Consider the following 20121-nt stretch of genomic DNA (forward strand, 5'->3'; position numbering starts at 1 on the left):
GATTGAAGCTGGATGTGACCTTGTCAGTGAAAGTGGGGCGTCCTAACAGCTGGACAGCTGGGGAATTCCCTACATTGGTGTTTCATACTAGCTAAAAGTATAAAGGTAGAGGAGTCATTTTACCTTCCATTAAAAAAAACAACTTTGAAATGGATAATCATAACACCTATACCTATTTAAAGGATAATCTCCTTTAAATACATGGAGATTTAAAAAACAAGTATGTAAAGCACAAGATACAGACTGCTGCTGCTGCTAAGTCGCTTCAGTCATGTCTGACCCTGTGCGGCCCCATAGACGGCAGCCCACCAGGCTCCCCCATCCCTGGGATTCTCCGGGCAAGAACACTGGAGTGGGTTGCCATTTCCTTCTCCAATGCATGAAAGTGAAAAGTGAAAGTGAAGTTGCTCAGTCGTGTCCGACTCTTAGCGACTAGGTAGCGACTAGGTACAGACTACGTAGGCACTAAACACAGTAGTTATTTATGTTATGATCATCTTGAAGGTACAAATGAAACACAAAGAGAAATGAAGTGATCAATCTATTTGGAAACCTCAGTTTCATTTATAAAAAGGGATGAATTGGCATGTCGTTTCTAAGGCTCTTGCCACTCTAAAAACTGTCATCCTGGCGTTTATTTTCTAGAACATGGGCAGCACAAAAACATGTGATGGACAGTGGGATTAAAGTGAGACAGGTGATAATGCAGGGTCGCGAGCACGCAGTGGTAAACCCTTAAGGGCCACACAGATAAGATGAGGGGCCGGCTGGTCTCCTATAGGCTACGGTGACCTTCACCGTGTTTTCTGGTGCATAAACGGCCAAGCATCGCCGTGACCGCCCTGCCTACAAACACTGGGCAGCCAGCCCACAGAGGGCTACTGTCAACCCTCCCGACCACTCACTGGAACACAGGGCCTTGGAGAAGATTCCAGACAGGATCGCAGAAACTCTGCGGAGGACGGTGCAGAGCCTGGAGCGCAATGGAAGGGAGGAGCGGCCTGCATCTCCTCCAGGGCTTCTACAGTGCTTCTGGGAAATATAGTTCTTAGCCGCGAAAGGAGCCTGGGGCTCCAGGAAGCAGGACTACAATTCCCTTCAGTCTTGGAAATTCTTTGTGCAGCACGCCTGCGCAGTCTGGAGGCCAATGCCGCTATAAAGGATTGTTTTGCTCCAGGGGCTAATGCTCCGGAGCGTGGTCGAGTGGCCGGCGCAGCCGTCCTGGAGCTGGGGCACAGGTAGGTGTCGGTGACTGCCGTACCCCTTCCTTCTCCCTCGGGTTGTCGCGGGGGCCATCCCCATCCAGTGTGTTTCGGCCCATAGTGGGGGACTGCGATCGAGGATGCGAGCAGTCCGCGGGAATCGGAGAACTGAGAAAAGCGGCCTGGCCTTCCTCTAGTCTCCCGCCGCCTCATTTTCGGGACGCGACCGGGAGGGTTGGAGGTGAGGTCCTCGGAAGGCAGGTAGGGTGGGATGAGTGATCGGGGTGCCGGCTACATTCCCGGCTAACGCCACCAGGTGGTGCTACGCCCGCGGCCTGTGTGTGTGGGTCGCTATCGCCTTTCCAGGCCAGAATTGGCCGTGGGAACGCCCTAAGGCCAGGGGTATCCTAGGGGATGCTGGCCTGAGAGAAGCCCCCCTCTTCAAGGTTGTAGAGAGACGGTTTGGGGCACCCCCGCTTAAGCCGCACAGAGGGGACTGAGCACCCAGCGACCTCAGAAGTCATCGTCTCATTTTGGCTATGGGGTAGATAGAGGTTCGTGACAGAAGCACGCACAGGAAACCCTTGGCAGAGTCCGGAATGGAATCCGGATCTCTTGACAGTCATTAGTGCTCTTTCCCTTTCCACCGCAGAGAGCTGCATGGGGCTTTGTATTTTTCACGTAGGGGTCATTCGGTTTCTGCACAGACATGGGGGAGGCAGGAGGCAGATGGACGCAGAAAGGACTGGCAAAGTTTCAGAAGGTTTTGAAGGAGAAGATGAATAGGTCGTTCTGGGGTCTCCAGGGTGAGTCAATGAAAGGTGTGGTAGGCTGGAGACAAGTAGCTTTCAGGGAAGTGGTAAGTACATACCCTTGTAGCTTCAGGTCTTTTTGTGTGGCTGCAGGGCCTGGAACCACATTCCTGAGGTGTTGGAAACCTAAGCAATATTGCAATGAAGGCAATTTGGGAACACCAGTGTGGCTACTTCCAGTCCTTGTAATCCTGTGCAAACTCCTCCCCCCAGGCAGTTTTGACTGCATCATTGTACAGAATGTCTACACTTAGCACTGAAGGAGAGTCCTGGTTAAAAAAAAGTCGCTGACCAAGAGACCTCTATGGGTTCTCTCACTTTGATTATTCTGCTAAGTGTCATGTACAGCTCTGACTCAGAAGTAAATGAAAATCCCTTCCCTTTCTTCTTCTCTCTTAAAAAAGACTTTTAAACAACTTTAAGGGAGAACAGAAAGAAGAAAAGGGAAATACAAATAGTACCCTCTGCTTCATCCCCAAACTCTGGCCTAGTGATCTTTCCTTAATTGTTTTCTTCAGATTTGGGCCTTGTTTGTTTCCCAGATCTATTGGACTTCTAGCTCTTGGCTGGCCTTCCTGATACTCAGAAGATGGAATCCTCCTTATGTTCAAGGCCAGGAGATAGTAGCTTTGTCCTTGCACAAGGCCTGTCTACTTTCATTGCTCTACCTCTTGGCCCAGGAAATTAAATAAGCAGGAGTGTTAGAGGGAATGGAAAATTGCTCCCCACACCCTTCCAACTTAGAATAACCTGGAACAAAGTGATTGAAAGAAACTGAGGTTACATGAATTCTTAGGCAATTGAGGTGATCCTTGTGGTCTTCCTGACGTGGCATTTGGCATTCTGAGTGAGTTTCTATGGCCTCCTTCCTTTCAAACTTGCTCCCCTCCTCTTGCCTTTTTTCAAAGCAGGACTGATCTTTTCTGCTTTCCAGATAGTTGGCTAGGTTGAGGAACCTTTGGCAGGGAAGGTTGGACTTCAGTGATCCCTGTAACAAGCAGGATTATTCTGATCTGCAGCTGCATCCTGACACTGGGGACACTGGCAGATGCCAGATCTGTTTATAGTTTAGGCTTAATGAGGTCCCAGTGACGTGATTGCTGCGCTCTTGGTTGTAAGCCGGTGTTCTTTATGGTGCAGTTTGTCATTGGACAAGGTGACTTTTTTCTTTGAAAGATAAGTAGTTGAGCAATATCAACTCAGGGTACTGGAGCCAGACCTCTGAAAGGTAAGAAGTCAAGCTTTCTTTTGTGCTGGAAACAAGTCTCTATGGTGGAGATTTAGTCCTTTTTATTTAGAGGATTTGTAAGTTTTCTTGTTTTCTGATACCTTAAAAAATGAATTGTACTTGTCAGAATTATGTCCGCAATGTTGTATTTTTCATTCTCAGTGATTGATAGGAATTTATGGAATTCTAAAGGCAACACAGCTACAGTTCTTTAATTTCTAGTGAGGCTGTTATAAAAAGTGTTTTCCCAGCTTGTATCTGGGAAGCTTTGACCATCTTAGGGTGGAGTATGTATGTGTTTTACTTTTTCTAAAGTAACCAGAATTGATACCAGGTATTGATTAGAGTTAATCAGGCTAACTAGGGTTTAGAACAGCGTTTCAGGTAGATACTAGATAAGACTTAGTAGAACAGGGTGGGGAATTTCTTTTTGCTATTATTTTTTTTATAACAGCTTTGTTGAGATATTTGTATACTATGAAATTCACCTGAGTGTAGAGCTTGGTGTTTGGTTAGTATATTAACAGAATTGTGCAATCATCACCACTAGCTAATTTTAGGACACTGTCCGTAATCCACGGGGAATTTGTTTTTAAAATTCAGGTGTAAAATTTTTTTGGAACAAACTTAAATTGTTTCTGGAAAGCCTTTTTTTTTTTTTTTTTAAAGATTTATCTAAATGCTCTATGCATTGCAGTTGAACTTAGTTGAGAAAAATAAAATGGTACTTGAAAGATGTTTGAGAATTTATTTTTATAGATATAATGACAGAAAATTTTAATGCTTTTGTCTCTTTCTCCCTATTTTAAAGTACTTTTACTTATTAAGCACAATTTAGGAAATACCTGTCCTTGATGCATTTTTAATTCCAGGAATTCTCAAGTGGAACCAAGAGTCTGTGAGCCCTCCACTCAGAGAAGATGAAGGACATTGACATAGGAAAAGAATACATCATCCCCAGCCCTGGTTATAGAAATGTGCGGGAGAGAACCAGCAATTCAGGGCAGCACCGAGACCGTGAGGACTCCAAGTACAAGAGAACTCAACCGGTCAGTGTTGCCCTGCCTAATTTCCTCTCCTTATCTGCTTGCTGTGCTAGACCATACCTTCTTTCTTCACAAAATGCATAACTGAAAAGAGGTTTCTTTTTCTTTACTGACTTTAGGTCACTGTTAAGAATTTATTGTTATTTGTGAAAGAGAAGATGTTGGCTCTCCACCTGTCATCTGTTTTTCCCCTTTGAGTTCTCCTCTGAAAAGGTGTTGCTAGAAAGAAGACAGTTTATGCAGGGTTGGGGAGGGGAAGGGCTGGGCAGGGAGCAGTGGGAATAGGAACCATTATACTTCAGTCTTGTACTTATAATTGTTCCCTCCCTCTGCCTCTGTTGTCTGCTTTTAAAAGGTGACTGGAGATTCTCATTCAGATTTCAGAGCGTACTTGGAACAATTCTATATTGGTGGAGGATAATCAGTTGAAATTTTCAAGAAAACCTATGAGTGTAAAGGAGTCTTTAGTGAATAATTTCCTCCGAGGGAAATAATGAATATGCATTTTAATCTGGAAGAAACATCTTCATCTGGGGAAAAATTCTTGAATTGCAGAAGTAATAAGAAAGAATGGGGGTTGCTGGGTAGGAAGTTGAGGTTTGTGTTCCTGTATTTGTTCTGTGAAGGCAATGGCACCCCACTCCAGTACTTTTGCCTAGAAAATCCCATGGACAGAGGAGCCTGGAAGGCTGCAGTCCATGGGGTCGCTAGAATCGGACACAACTGAGCGCTTCCCTTTCAATTTTCACTTTCATGCATTGGAGAAGGAAATGGCAACCCACTCCAGTGTTCTTGCCTGGAGAATCCCAGGGACGGGAGGCCCGGTGGGCTGCCGTCTGTGGGGTCTCACAGAGTCGGGGTCTCACAGAGTCGGACATGACTGAAGCGACACAGCAGCAGCAGCATGGCTCTATAGCTGACACTGGAGTTTCATTAGCCTGACCTTACTTGTCCCTCTTTGCTTCGTGAAAGCTGTAGCCTTATTAATCAACATTTTCTCACTGATGGGTATTTTCTGTTTCGACTGTCTGTGATACAATGCTTTCCTATTCAAGCTTAACTTTGGAAAAACATAGATTCACTGTAATCAGTGTCAAATCCTTAAGGTCCCAGTTCTGTACCATTTCTGTGTCCTTTTGTTCAGACTTTATGTTAAAACACTTATTGAATATCTTTTGAATGCTTGACATTTAGTATAGCACTTACACTGGAAAAAGTCACAGAGAACGAATGAAGTGGGGATGCTGTCAAGCTGTTAAGTCATCTGTGTCTTAGTGGCTTAGGAATTAAAATAGTATCAATGGTAGAACCTAACTCATGAGATGCCTTGAGTATTAAATGAGCTAATACATATAAAATGCTTAGAATGGTGCCTGCCACGTAGCCTGTGCTCAAAGAATGTTAGCTCTTAGAGCTAGTGCTATGCTAAGTCACTTCAGTCGTGTCCGACTCTGTGCGACCCCATAGATGGCAGCCACCAGGCTCTCCCGTCCCTGGGATTCTCCAGGCAAGAACACTGGAGTGGGTTGCCATCTCCTTCTCCAATGCATGAAAGTGAAAAGTGAAAGCGAAGTCGCTCAGTCGCTCAGTCGTGTCTGACTCTTAGCGACCCCATGGATTGCAGCCTACCAGGCTCCTCCATCCATGGGATTTTCCAGGCAAAAGTACTGGAGTGGGGTACTTAGAGCTAGTAGTCTAGGGCATAAGAGGTGTGTGGGAAAGTTCTACATGTCATGCTAAGGAATATTTTACTATGGGCATAGGGGAACTACTGGAAATTATTAAAAGGGTTTTTTTCTCTTAATTTTTTATTTGGAGATGACCGTAGATCCACATGCAGTTGTAAAAATAATACAGAGAGATCCCATGCATACTTTATCTGGCTTCTCCCAGTGGTAACTTCTTGCATCCTATGGTATAAAATCATGACAGGATATTGATTGACAAGGATAACATGCAACCACTTTATTAAGACTTTGCCAGTTTCATGTGCACTTATTTGTGTGTGTTCTATGCAGTTTTTTCACAAGTAGATTTGTATGACCACCATCACAGTCAAGATACAAATCAACTCCACCAAAAGGATGTCTTGTGCTCCCCTTTTATTTTTATTATTTTTTTAATTTAATTTTATTTTTAAACTTTACATAATTGTATTAGTTATGTGCTCCCCTTTTAGAGCCACAGCCTCCTCCCTTGCCCTCTCCCCTAGTCTTTGGCAACCACTCATCTGTTTTCCATCTCTGTGATTTTGTCATTTTAAGAAAGCTGTACCAGTGGGATTATATAGTATGTAACCTTTTGACATTGAATTTTCTCACTCAGCATTATTCCCTTGTGATCCATCTATTTGTTGTGTATCAATTGTATTTTCCATGTTATAGATAGACTACAGTTTGTTTAACCATTCATCTGTTGAAGGAAATGTGGGTTATTTCTAGTTTGTAACTATTATAAACAAAGCTGCTCTGAACATTTGTGTATAGGATTTTTTGTGAATAAACCTTCCATTTCTCTGGGTGAATTCCAGGAGTGTAATTGCTGGGTCATATGGTAAGTGCATGTTTAGTTTTATCAGAAACTTCAGTACTATTTTTTCCAGAGTAACTTTAATTTTACATTCCCACCAGCAATGTGTGAGTCATCCAGTTTCTCTGCATTCTTGCCAGTATTTGATGTTATTAATTTAATTTTAGCCATTCTGATAGGTTTGTCTGATATCTCATTGTAATTTTACTTTGCATGACCTAATAGCTAATGCAGTTGAGCTGAGATTTTTAAGACTTCATTTATCTTAGGAAGATTAATTTTCAGGCAGTATATGAAAAATGTGTATGAGACAGAGAGAGAGACAAAATACAGGGAGCAGCCTGGAGCCTCCTGTGCCAGCCCAGGTGAAAGAGGCCAGGGGTCTGGATCCAAGTCTAATAGTGAAGATGGAGGAGAGGGAGAGACTTAGGGGTATTTCGGGAAGGAGGCAGGGAGACATTGGGGTGCCTGTGGTAAGGCTATTGATGGGCATATGGGGAAAGGAGAAGGAGGTGAGCATGAGTTTACTTTTGAACATGTGGAATTTGCGGTGCATCCAGATAAGGTGATCAGTAGATAGAGTACAGATGCGGAATGGAGCTGGGACAAGTTTCAGAGTCGTTAGTGCATCTGTGTAGATGAAGCCTTAGTGAGCAAGCTTGCCCATGCCTAGCTTGTAAAAGAAGAAGAGATGGAACCTGGAAAGATAGAGCGTGGTCCTGTGACATTTCTGAGGACAGAGGCCCTGTCCATTTAGTTAGAGCAGAACTGACATTCGGGTGTGCAGTGGCAGCAGCAAACTTTTCCTCTGTGGGTAGAGAAGTCACTGTTGTGCCTTGTGTCCTCTAAATTATTAAGTCAGGCACCAGACAGAAAGTTTCCTTCATGTGACTCAGCCTCATCTTGAAGAAACAGGAGGCTGATACCAACCACTTTTGTGAGATCTCAGGAGTGCACATGAATTTAATTTTCATTATCCTTTGATGTTTCCTAAACTTTTAAATATGAGTATTGTTTTCCGTTTTTTTTTTTTTTTAACCATATCCTGTAGCCTCTGAACTTTTTTTGTTTTTAACTTAAACTGTTTCTTTTAATCAACTTTTTTCTTTTTGCTCAGCCTTGACCTAAGGAATAGAATTATAGGTTTATATAACATATTTTTTTACACATGATAAAAGGCATATATAATGATCAAGTGTTTTTAAAAATTCACATAACACCTAGAATGTTCTTGCGTATTATCTATCAAAACTCCAGATTTCATAGATACAAATACATCTTCAACTTGTCTCGTATGTTAGCAGTTTGCTAATAGGAAAAAAGCAAAATGACAAATTTCTGGTTCAGCCATGGTATAAAAATGGACAATTTAAGTATCTGGGAAGTGGAATGGCTATAAAAGCATACCATTTACCTTTTTTAAGAATGTAAGTAGATAATTGGGTAGAGATTACAGTTTCGTGTCTTATGATCATAGCCATTGTTTTTGTATTAGTTAGTAGAGATGAAATCTGGGACAAGACCTCCCAGATGCCAGTTCTGCCTATTATTATCCATCAGAAATGAAAAACAGTACCTCCCAAAGTAACAAAAGATAAGGATACATTTGTGGCTCTTAATTGGAAAACAAGATTTTATCCACCACCATTAGCCTTTGATAGGTTCAGTTTAACATGGACACATGAAACTGTCAAACAGAAGTCAGAAGTAAAGCACCAAGTATTAAACGCATTTTAAACAAGTTGGTGATTTTCTTTCTTTCTTTTTTTTTTTTTTTGCTGTCAGCAAAGTTGCAGAGTATATTGTTTGCCCCTTTCCTAATATTATGACCAAATCTTTTGGAATACTCTTTGGGAAAATTGCTCTAATCGTTCACACCTTCAGATATTTGTATCACATCTGCTTAGAGCTAGTTAAAATAATGCATTTTCACACCTTCCTTTTGTTCAAGACTATTGAGGTAAAGCTTGTGGCCACACACAACTTCATGATTTGCAGACATCCTTTAATCCTGAAGTGCTAATAGGGGTGCCTTCTGGTGCTGTTAGTTCTTTGAGCCTAAGTACTAATCTTGGCTGGTGTTAGGCTGGCGTTATTTCAACTAACATGAAGATTTATGTCCAGACCACTCCTTAACACTGTTCCCGTGTCTGAGGCGTGACTCTCTTTTGAACATAGCTCCTTTTCTTATAATTGCATTCAGATATGTACATGTTGACCACATAACTCTACCAACTCTGGTTGGTTTGTTTTAAGATGTGATATATATTCTTTTTTTTTTTTTTTGATTCAGCAAACATTTGAGCACTCTCCAAGATGAACACACAGCCCTGAATGAAGTGTTCTGGTGCACATGATGATAAATTGAGGCTGGCCCTGCCTAACCTCCCTAGAAGCTTCAACTCATAGTCATGTATGTAGATTACTAAAATTTAGATGCTGTGGAATTTAACAAGAAGAAAAGAATTCTTCAGTCTCTCAGATCAGGGAAGATTTCAGGAGGTAGAATTTGGTTGGAGACTTGAAGAACAGGTAGAATTTGAAGAAATGAAGAACATGCCTGGTGGAAGAAAGAGCTGTGGGTAGGACCAACAAGCTGTGGGTAGGCCAACCAAAGAACTGTTGGCTTTGAGCATCAAGTGTGAAGTCATAGATATAAAGGGCTAGATCATGAGTTTCAGATGATGTGTTTTTGTTTTTTTTTGCTAAATCTGCAGTTTATTTTGGTAGGTTTTTTCCTCATTTTAAAAAAGGCCAGTGAGGTTTTTTGTTTGTTTTTCAAACTTTTAATTTTATATAGGAGCATAGCTGATTAATAATGTTATGATAGTTTCAGGTGGACAGCAAGGAGATGATGTGTGTTCTTGAATAACAGGCCAAGGAGTTGGTGTTTTAGTTGCTTCAAATTAAAATTGAAGCAAAAACAAGACAAAACTCTGTGATACTTTTATAAGCTTTTTTTTTTTTGGTGGTGGTTTTCTCACTGTGCTCAGGCTAAAGCCAAGGGTGACTGTTTTTTTTCCCTAGCATGTCTAATCTAACTAAGAAAGGAGGAAACATGCAAAATAAGGAGTAGTCAACTAAAGTTCATGTGCCTGTACTACTTTACTCTTTTTGTCCCTTCTGTCAAGTGTACCACTAGTGGGATTTGCTTTCTACCCATGTTAGAATATTCTGCCTCTAGGCAAAGTAACAAAGCAAGTATTCACAGAGTCCAGTGACCTTCACCAAGTGTCTCCTTTAGTTCTGTGTCCGGCTGACACTTTAGTCTTGGTTGGAGTACTTGTGATTAGTGAGTGGAAGAACTATTTGGGTGAGCTCAAGTTATATGCTAGAGACAAGGATGTGATTAGTAATCTCTTACCAAGAAATAGGATTCTAGGATATGTTATTATGAAAGAATTATGGTCTCTTACAGAAAATGTGCAAATTATGGAAGATTACAGGAAAAAATAAAATCACCCTTAACACCTCTACCTAGGGACAACTATTGTTGTCATAAAATAGTTTTGTTTAAAACTTTAACAAAATTTGATTCTGAAAGCTCTTCTTTATGGATGAAGGGTATGTGAATTTTTCTATGCCCTTGTGTTTTCAGTGTCAAAAATATTACCTGTGAGTCTCCTTGCTGTTAGGAAGGAGAGCGGGGTGAAGGAGATTAGTATTGCAGTCTCTGCGTTATTTTTCTCTTGATTGGTACTCAGTGACTCAGCATATTTTCTGGACAGTCAGTAATAGGATGAGTAAGAACACCTGCCTCCCTGCCCCCTTTTCCCTGAAGGCATCTATAAAGCTTTATAGAGCTTAGTACGGTATGATACGGTCTCTGGCCTGGTGCCAGATGTTGGTCTCCAATAGCAGCCTGGAGCTCTCTGGTGGGGATGACAACAGTGCTGCCATTGGTGCAGAGCCCGGGTGGCTTTCCTGCATGGTGACTGAGTCTAGAGCCCGCAGGTCTCCTGAGGTTGGTCTGCTGCCTTGATCATGAGCTCTTTTACGCCATCTGCAGCGTGGCTGCTGCTTCCTAGCTAGGAAATGCTGCTTAAGGGAAATAAATATAGCTTGTTGGCACGAGTTAAAGGAGCTTTCTGTCAAAGGGAAGAAAAGTATTGGAACTAGCAATGTATTTTTCAAGCAATTTTAAATACTCAAGCCTTTACTTTGTTAAAATCTATAACTTGGAAGTGACAAATGGTTAATGAAAACTTTTTCAATGAAACCTGGGTTTTGCTTTGAGGTAGCCTTCTACTGGGGCTTCTCAGGTGATGTGTTGGTAAAGAAACTTGCCTGCTAATGCAGGAGATGCAAGAGACATGGGTTCGATCCCTGGTTTGGGAAGATACCCTGGAGAAAGAAATGGCAACCTGCTCCAGTGTTATTGCCTGGAAAATTCCATGGACAGAAGAGCCTAGCAGGCTACAGTCCATGGGGTCACAAAGAGTCAAACGCTACTGAGCATGCATACGCAGCCTTGTGCTAATGCTTTCTAAAATGTCTCACCATTCTGTCCCTCACTTTCTCGTAATCAAAAATTAAAAAGGCCAATGCCAGGAACAGGGAACAGGGCCTCTATAAGTCTTTACAATAGTTGAACCTCTCAGTATCAAAGTTACAGACTAATATGAAGATAATTTGGTGCACAAAAGTCCACTAATTAGTAGAATTAATCTTATTAAGTCGATCCCTTCCCTCCTTACCCCCCTTTTTGTGAGTTAACCTATTTAGATAATTAGATGCCATATTTTTTTAATTATTTAAGATTATTTTCTAAATTAGCTGTTCAAAGAATCAACTCTTATTAGATATCAAATAACAATTTCTGTTGACTAAAGCAGGTATGATGTTAAGCAGTTACTTAGTTTCCTTAAATGTATTCTCACAGTGGAAAAATAGGCAAACTGCCCAAATATTCACCTTTACTTTGCATCTCACCATTGTCAGCGCTTCCAGCCTGCTCTGCAGTACAGGTCACATAATGGACCCACTGATGTCTTATCTGAGGCATTTAACACAGGCACACACAGTGCTGGGCACTGAAGGGAGTTTCATTTACAAATTATATTTTGGCTTTTTTTTTTTTTAAGCTAAAGCCTGAAAGTCTTCAAGGGATTTTGTCAAATGTAAAATACCAACATTTTGTTATCGACACTGGTGGCTCTCAGTTTAGGCTGCATGTTAAAATCACTTGAAGAATGTTAAGAAAAGATACTAATACTCCAAACAAATTAAACCGGTCTCTGGGGTCACGCTCAGGCAGTCAGTGCTTTTTAAAGCTGCCCTGGTGATCCTAATGTGTCACCAGCGCCGAGAACCTCTTCCCTAGATCTCACGGGATCGTCTCTTCTATCCCCTCAACCAGTGGGGCTCCAAGTGTTTCCCTTTTCTTCTTCTGAGATTTATTTTCAGTTTATCCTTTGAAACCTTATCATTGTAATAACAAAGTTAATCTCATCCCCCGATGTAATAGGAACTTGGGAAAAGTTTCTTGGAATTTAGCTTATGAAACAACTGAAAGCCCTCCAGTTTTTCTCCTGATTCTGGGGTAATGCTAGATTATGAGGTGCAGAAAAATACCTGTGTTACCGTGATGGTAATAAGGTATATCCACTGGTTTTACGTATTTACACTTGTGGATTGTATTAATAGCAGATCCTGGACATTAGGGTAACTCAGCCTAGTTACAAATGACTGAGCTGGGGTACAAATTAATCCATAGCCACTGAGCAATAAGGCTGAGGTTAGCAGGTTCCCCAACTCTGACTAGTGAGCCATTTCTAATATATTATGTTTCCTTCCTGTGAAGGTTGCATTCTGAAATTTTGCTGTCCCTCTAGACTGAAGTGGCCACTCTCTGGAATTTCTTAAGGGAAATGCTTGAGATGATCAGGATCTTGTTAATCACACATTGGAATAAGAAAGTGCTGAGAATTGGGGGAATTGTCCTTTGCGGTGTTAACTTATTGAGGAGAGGGAGGATGGGGAAGCCTGAAGTCAGATGTTCTTGGAAGGGCATCAGCTTTTTTCATTTCTTTTTTTTTTTTCCCTCTAATTTATTTTATTTTTAAACTTTACATAATTGTATTAGTTTTGCCAAATATCAAAATGAATCCGCCACAGGTATACATGTGTTCCCCATCCCGAACCCTCCTCCCTCCTCCCTCCCCATCATTTCTTTTTAAATTTAAAATAAAACGTAACTTTCTCTTTAATCTTGAACATTTTGAGTCTCTTTGAAAACTGTATCTTTGTAACAGCTTCCCTTAAAAGTTTGTCTTTCTAAATGTTTATAGTAAAGGCAGCTGCAGGAATGGGACACCTACAGAAAAGCTTTTACTTGAGCCAGAAGAGTTTGTAAGAAGAGGCTATCCATTCTGTATTTTTGTTAATATCTTGTGAATTGAGGAGAAGAATATGCCCTAGGCTCTTGAGGCAAGTCCATTCTGATTGTGCCCTGAGGGCCGCTTTCTTTGTAACCTTTAATCCCCTTGGAAGCTGAGAGGCGCACCTGGTTGGTTCCTCAGCCCCTGGGCTTCGTTCAGAAGGCTGCCCTGCTGTTTGCTTTGAGGAAGGGATTGTTCAGCCTGAGGAATGACCGTCGGTCCTTGGTATCCTGTCCCAGGCGTCTCTGGGCAGGGGGAAGCCCGAGGTTGCCCTGTCAGCAGACATTCCACTCTGGCAGCCTGTTAAAATGAGATGAACAAACTAGATAAGCAGAAGCCCTGTGGTGTAACAGTGAGCCTGTTATCACAGCCCTGGGGATGGTCTTGGAGCACAGAGGAGGGAGGGTCCCTGTGCAAATATCTCTGTTTGCTTATGGATCGAAAGTTCCTTGCTTTCCTCACCGGATGGGCATATAAATGGCTCTGTGTTTCCCTGACCTTTATTTGAACAGTGGCTGAATCTAAATTTCACTGTCCCCTTTCGGTTCCCCAGCGTCCTCACCCTGCTCCATCTCAGAGTCTCCTAGCCAGAGTCCTCAGGAAGATACAAACAGCAGCAGTAATTTCTTTGTTGAATGTTTTCTCAACTCCTGGACCAATCAGTATTTTTCCCTTTGGAATGAATCAGCTGCTGTTGGACGCCTTCTGTGGCTGCGTCCTCGGTCCATGGAGAGCCCTTCAGTCTGCAAACCTCTTTAGGAGAAATACAGAAAAATTAGTGCATCTCAGGAGAAGCCTTAAGAAGTTACTTCTAAAATTGACTTAAAGCATTGTAATATAAAAAACAAATAGGCCATAAAACACATTTCCCTAGGTCAGCATACACCGAATACTAGCATGTGAGCCAAGTTTAACTCTCTTGGACTACCTTAGCGCTACTGACATTTGGGGGCTAAATCCTTCTTTGTTGTGGGGGCCTGTCCTGTGCATGGTTGGCTGTTCAGCAGCATCCCTGGCCTCTACCCACTGAATGCACAGTTATGACCAAAATGTCTGCAAACATTACCAGATGTCTCCTGGGCAAGTAAAAATCCTCCTCAATTGAAGACTACTAGGCTATACTGGACTGTGAAGAAGGCTGAGCACCAAAGAATTGATGCTTTTGAACTGTGGTGTTGGAGAAGACTCTTGAGAGTCCCTTGGACTGCAAGGAGATCCAACCAGTCCATTCTGAAGGACATCAGCCCTGGGATTTCTTTGGAAGGAATGATGCTAAAGCTGAAACTCCAGTACTTTGGCCACCTCATGCGAAGAGTTGACTCGTTGGAAAAGACTCTGATGCTGGGAGGGATTGGGGGCAGGAGGAGAAGGGGACGACAGAGGATGAGATGGCTGGATGGCATCACTGACTTGATGGACGTGAGTCTGGGTGAACTCCGGGAGTTGGTAATGGACAGGGAGGCCTGGCGTGCTGCAATTCATGAGGTTGCAAAGAGTCGGACACGATTGAGTGACTGATCTGATCTGAGGCTATACTATCTAACACTGTAGCTGCCAGCCAAAGGCAGCTGTTGGGCCTTGGAAATGTGGAAAGTCCAAATTGAGATCTGCCATATAGAACACACGCACCAGGTGTCAAAGACTTAGAACCAAAAAAGAATATACCTTATAATTTTTTATCGATTACATGTTTAAAAGATACTATTTTGTATATATTGGGTTAAAGTATATTCTTATGGTTAATTTCACCTGTTTCTCTTCCCTTTTTAGTGTGGCTACTAAAAACATTTAAATTACATTTGTGTCTTATATTTTTTTCTGTTGGACAACATTGCACTGGAGTGTCAATCTACTGTGGTTTAACCATTAATCTTCTTATTAAGCATCTAGTCCCCTGTATACCATGGGTTTAAATTATGTCTTTTCTTGGGGAGAATTTTCTTTCTACAGTAATATTATGGAGACAGAGCATGTCTAAAGTGTTACATGTGACCAGTTTGTTTCCCTGACTACCTGCCAGCAATCACTAAAAATCCAGTCAAGGTTCAGATGTATGTTTTTCTTATGTTTCCCTCTTTGTTCGCTTGGATTTTATCTCTATTTCTACTGATATTAAGGTATGTATAATTGTATCTTAAAATTTAAGTTTAATTTCTTGCTTGGTGACATTGAATTTAGAGGCTGAGAGATGGACACTTTTGAATCAATTTAGTAGACTATTCTGGATTTTGAACTTTTATAAATACTAGACTATAACTTGCATGAAAGCAGTGATTTTGAGCTGTGAGTCTGTTTTTTCCCTCCTGTTTCCACACCCAGAGCTGTGCCTGGTGTGTTGTAGGTCCCTCAATAAATACTGAATGAATGGATAAAACATATGTTTTTCAGTAAAAGCTGACTGTTCAAAATATTATGTTAGTTATCTGGTCACTTTTTTAGTTGTATTCTCCTTTTTCTTGTGCTAATTTCATTACACAGAAAGTTTTCCTTTTTATATTCAAGCCATCCATTTTGCCTTCGGTAAGTTTCTGACTTTGGAGGCAGATGGAGACTATTTTCCTTCCATCATTGTGCTAAAATGCTATTTAATTCTCTTCTGTTTATTTCACCATTTTAATGTAACTTTGAGGGTTAATCCCAGATGGATTAATGTATGATATGAAACATGAGTCTCAGTTCATCTCCAGTCTGTTTTTTATTTGTCCCAATGATATCCACTGAATCATATTTCCCTACCCTGTTATGTTATTTATGTGTTCATATAGCAAGCCTATATAGCTTGAATATATAGAGTCAGTTTTCTTGGTTCATTTCCATTTTTAATTCAGTCAGTCTTAGAATGTTGATAACTTGCTTTACAGAAAGTTAATATAGTAGAATATATTTGTTTTTACTTTAAATAGACATTTTTTTCCCCTCGACTTGCTTGGCCAGGTAAACTTTTTTGGAAAGCCTAGAAAGAAAGAGAAGTTAGGCATCCAGCCAGACACAATTAGACATTTGTGACATCTTTGCAGTTACTAGCAGGTGATATAAATATGCTTTTACTTTATTTTAAAATATCAGTCTGTAATGTATTCATCTGTTAGCATCTACTCATCTTTGGTTGAAAAACCACCTGGAAGTGCACTTTTGCGATTAAGTAAACTCATCTGTTTATAGTCTAGTGTTTGTGATTTTGACTTTGGAAAGTACTATTTGCTTATAATGAGGTTAATTTGGAGAGTCAGAGTTTATTTTAATCTAATACTCACCCTGGGGAAGAGAGGAGAGCTGGCTGTCTATAAAGATATATCCGAGGTCATCTTATACAGTAATGATTTATTTGCTTGTTTTTTCTTTGAAAGGCACATAGCTTAGTAATTAAGAGCCTCAACTCTGGAGCCTGGATTCAATCTCTGCTTTTTAAAGATCTCTTCAAATCTCTGTTGTTACTTCACAGTTTCCTCAGCTGTAAGACAGGGGAATGAGAGTGTCTACCTCATAGGGTAATTGTGAGAATTATAAGAAGTTAGTATCTGTAAAACATTTAAAACAATGCCTGGCACACAGTAAATGCTTTATTGGTTTGTTATAAGTTCGTTTGTCCACATTTTCCCATCACCTTCAAGTAAGCAGTTATACTAGTCAAGAGATCTGGCTGCAGACAAAGAAGGCTGTCCTAACTTCCTGTATTTCTTGCTAATGTCCCAGAGTAGATGGGACAAAGGCAGCCTTGGGTTGACAAAATAGAACTGAAAGTACTAAAGCTAATAGAAGTTCTCTTTTGCAATATCACTGGAATGCACATTTTATAATGAGTAATTAAGCAAACTGGATATATGTCTAGTTGCTGGGAGCTATACTTTTTAATCCTATAATCCCACTGGTGGAATTTATCCTAAATAATCCAGAAAGAGAAAAATGAACTACAATTGTTTATTACACGATTAATAATACACAGAAGATTAGAAGTGTATTGGTTAAGAAGATTTCTTAGTGGTATATCATGTAGCTTTAAATGATGATAATGCAGACTGTGGAGCAATATTGAGATATTCTAGTTGACATTTGAATAATAGGTGCCAGGCCCTGTACTGAGCCAGGGACCAAGGATACAAACAAGAGTTAGTCAGCCTGCCCTCCAGGAGCTCTTCTCTTGCCAGAAGCATCCCACTGCAGTGGCGTAGTACAGGGAAGACATAGGAAGGAGGAAGTGAATTCCCTAATCTTGAAACAATTAGGCAAAGCTAAAGGAAAGAGGAATGGTTGAGATAGTCCATAAGATTTATCAGGTGGATCAGTTGGTGTGTAATTAATATGTATTAAATGTTTGTTTAATACTTATACCCAATATTTTGCTAAACACTTTTCATTATCCCATTCATTCTTCTCAATACTTTGTGGTCTTCCCTGGTGCCTCAGCTGGTAAAGAATCCGCCTGCAATGCGGGAGACCTGGGTTCGGTCACTGGGTTGGGAAGATCCCCTGGAGAAGGAAGGGAAAGGCTACCCACTCCAGTATTCTGGGCTGGAGAATTCCATGGACTGTATAGTCCATGGGATTGCAAAGAGTCAGACATAACTAAGCCATTTTCACTTTAATTCATTCTTTTCAACACTTTGTGGTAGGTGCATGTACCATTGTAAAAATGAGTAAGTTGAAGCTTAAAGTGACTTGGTAATATGCAGAAAGTTGGTGGCAGAATCAGCCTGTGAGCCCATATCTTATCTTCTAAAATCCACGTGCAGGGACTTCCCTGGTGGCACAGTAGATAAAACCCACCTGCCAATGCAGGGGACACGGGTTCAATCCCTGGTTCAGGAAGGTTCCCATGCCACGGAGCAACTAAGCCCATGCGCTCTAGGACCCTCAGGCCACAACTCCTGAGCCTGTGTGCTGCCACTACTGAAGCTTGCATGCCCTAGAGCCCGTACTCCACAACAGGAGAAGCCACCACAATGAGAAGCCCTCGCACTGCAATGGAGAGTAGCCCTCGCTCGCAGCAACTAGAGAAAGCCCACATGCAGCAATGAAGACCCAGCATAGCCAAAAATAAATATATAAACTAAATTATAAAAATAAGAAAATAAAATCCATATGCAAAACCACTATACTTCACAGAGGCCTCCAACTATGGGAAAATCCCACAGTGGCCTAAGGAATATAAATACTTTAAGATCATAGAGAGTATAGTTTTATTGGAGTAAGGGGGTTTTGTGTTGATTTTCTTGATAGTGTTATTTTATCATTCAAGAATTCTTGCCAGGAGCTAAACACCTGCTACTTATTGTTTTGAGAGTCCTGTCTTTGAAGGAGCTGGGGGCAAGTATGGAGCAGGACTTGAAACAGGATTCTGCATGGATCCTATCATCTCCAACAAATATTTCACTGTTGTCATCTAGGCAGTGAGTAGGATACGGCAACAAGATTGACAGTTTGAGAAGCAGTTTAGGAAAGAATAGCAAAAATATGATGTGACTTATTAAGTGGGTTGCTTAGAATGGTAACTTTCAATTGTCTTAGATCAACAGTATTGACTTTTCCATACCCATATGGTGGTCATTCCTACTCCATGTGTTATTATTATATGAAAATATGAGTATTAATTCAGCCACTTTTTCAACTACTTTTATGGGGTTTTTCTTTGTCAGAATAAAATTATACTGAATGCCTTGTATGAAAATCAAAAACAGTACAAGAGCCCTCAGTCTCTGATACATTACAGGCATTTTCTCATGCTGGTGTAGTACTCATGATATGCCTGGGCGAGTGAAACCTTGCCTGCCTGCTCTCATCTGAGTGTTTTTAGAGAACCTTTGAATTTCACATTCTCCACTATGGGAAGGAACTACCTGGAAGGTGGTAGAACATGACATCATGCATATAGTCAAAGGAACAAAACTCATGCATTAAGATCGATTTTTGTTTATTGTTATCATTAAGTCCATTCACTTTTCTTTTCATAGGTTTTGATGAAACTAGGCATTTTAGAGATGAATAAAATGAAATCAGTGTACTATAAAGATAGAAATTGGAATGCTTTTATTCCCAGTATCTAGGACAGTTTTGTATATAGGTGCTCTGTAAGTTATTTGTTGAAAGAATGAATTAAATAAGATGTTAAGATTTTAGTTTTCTCTTAATGCTACTATGCTATTCTTATATAAGAATGCTAATGGATGGCATACCAAGTCTTCCTTTTTTAAAAAAAACATAAGCTTTGATACTTCTTTCTTTCTTTATTTATTGGTCATGCCATGTGGCATGCGGGATCTTAGTTCCCCCACCAGGGATCAAACCTGTGCCCCCTGCAGTGGAAGCTTGGAGTCCTAACCACTGGACAGCCAGGAAATTCCCCCCAAGTTTTCCTTTTCTGATGCCATACTGTCCAAAGATGTTTATAAAACTCTCCTAACTCTTGAACTTGGTTCTCCTAGAAAGACAAAAGATCTAGAACAGCTAAACCAGTTTTGTAAAGGAAGAATAATAAAGTTGGAGATAGCACACTGTGCTATTGTGAGACTTACTAAATAGCTGCCTCTTAATATTTGAGTTGCTTCTCTTCTGTGTGTAAAAGAGGTAGAGTGTGAAAATAGAGACTTCACTTTGTATAAGGCCCAGTGTGTTAGGTGCTACACCACGTAAATTTTTTTTTATCCGAGAGTTTATTCTTTCTTGCTAGTTTACAGTAATTGCTAGAAATATTTGTGAGAATGTCAGAAAAGAATAAGGTTCTTATAAACCCTTTCATGAGGAAAAGAATGGTTCTGCTTCTGTAACAGTAACTGCGGAAGTCACTTTGGGTCGACAAACAACAAGGTTCTATGGAATAGGACAGGGAACTATATTCCGTATCCTGTGATAAACCATAATGGAAAAGAATATGAGGAAGAATGTGTGTGTGTGACCCTGTGATCCCACTCTGTATGGGGATCTGTGTGA

The 20121-nt window shown here is 40.9% G+C and overlaps 1 protein-coding gene across 6 annotated transcripts in view; it reads left to right on the forward strand.

Moving 5' to 3' along the window:
* The first annotated feature begins 1137 nt into the window (after positions 1 to 1137).
* Positions 1138 to 20121, forward strand: part of ABCC5 (ATP binding cassette subfamily C member 5) — an 82366-nt gene continuing 63382 nt past the window's right edge. For 3 of the 6 annotated variants that reach the window (XM_005201585.5, XM_010801294.4, XM_005201588.5), the window contains exons 1-2: positions 1140 to 1238; positions 4115 to 4291. In XM_005201585.5, coding sequence (XP_005201642.1) covers positions 4163 to 4291 — 129 coding nt within the window. In that variant the 5' untranslated portion in view covers positions 1140 to 1238; positions 4115 to 4162. Of the gene's footprint in view, positions 3320 to 4114; positions 4292 to 20121 lie in introns of all 6 variants that reach the window. The other 3 variants (NM_001077907.2, XM_005201586.5, XM_005201587.5) reach the window with 3 other exon arrangements.

The sequence above is a fragment of the Bos taurus genome, chromosome 1 (genome assembly GCF_002263795.3).
Source record: "Bos taurus isolate L1 Dominette 01449 registration number 42190680 breed Hereford chromosome 1, ARS-UCD2.0, whole genome shotgun sequence".
NCBI classification, from domain to species: domain Eukaryota; kingdom Metazoa; phylum Chordata; class Mammalia; order Artiodactyla; family Bovidae; genus Bos; species Bos taurus.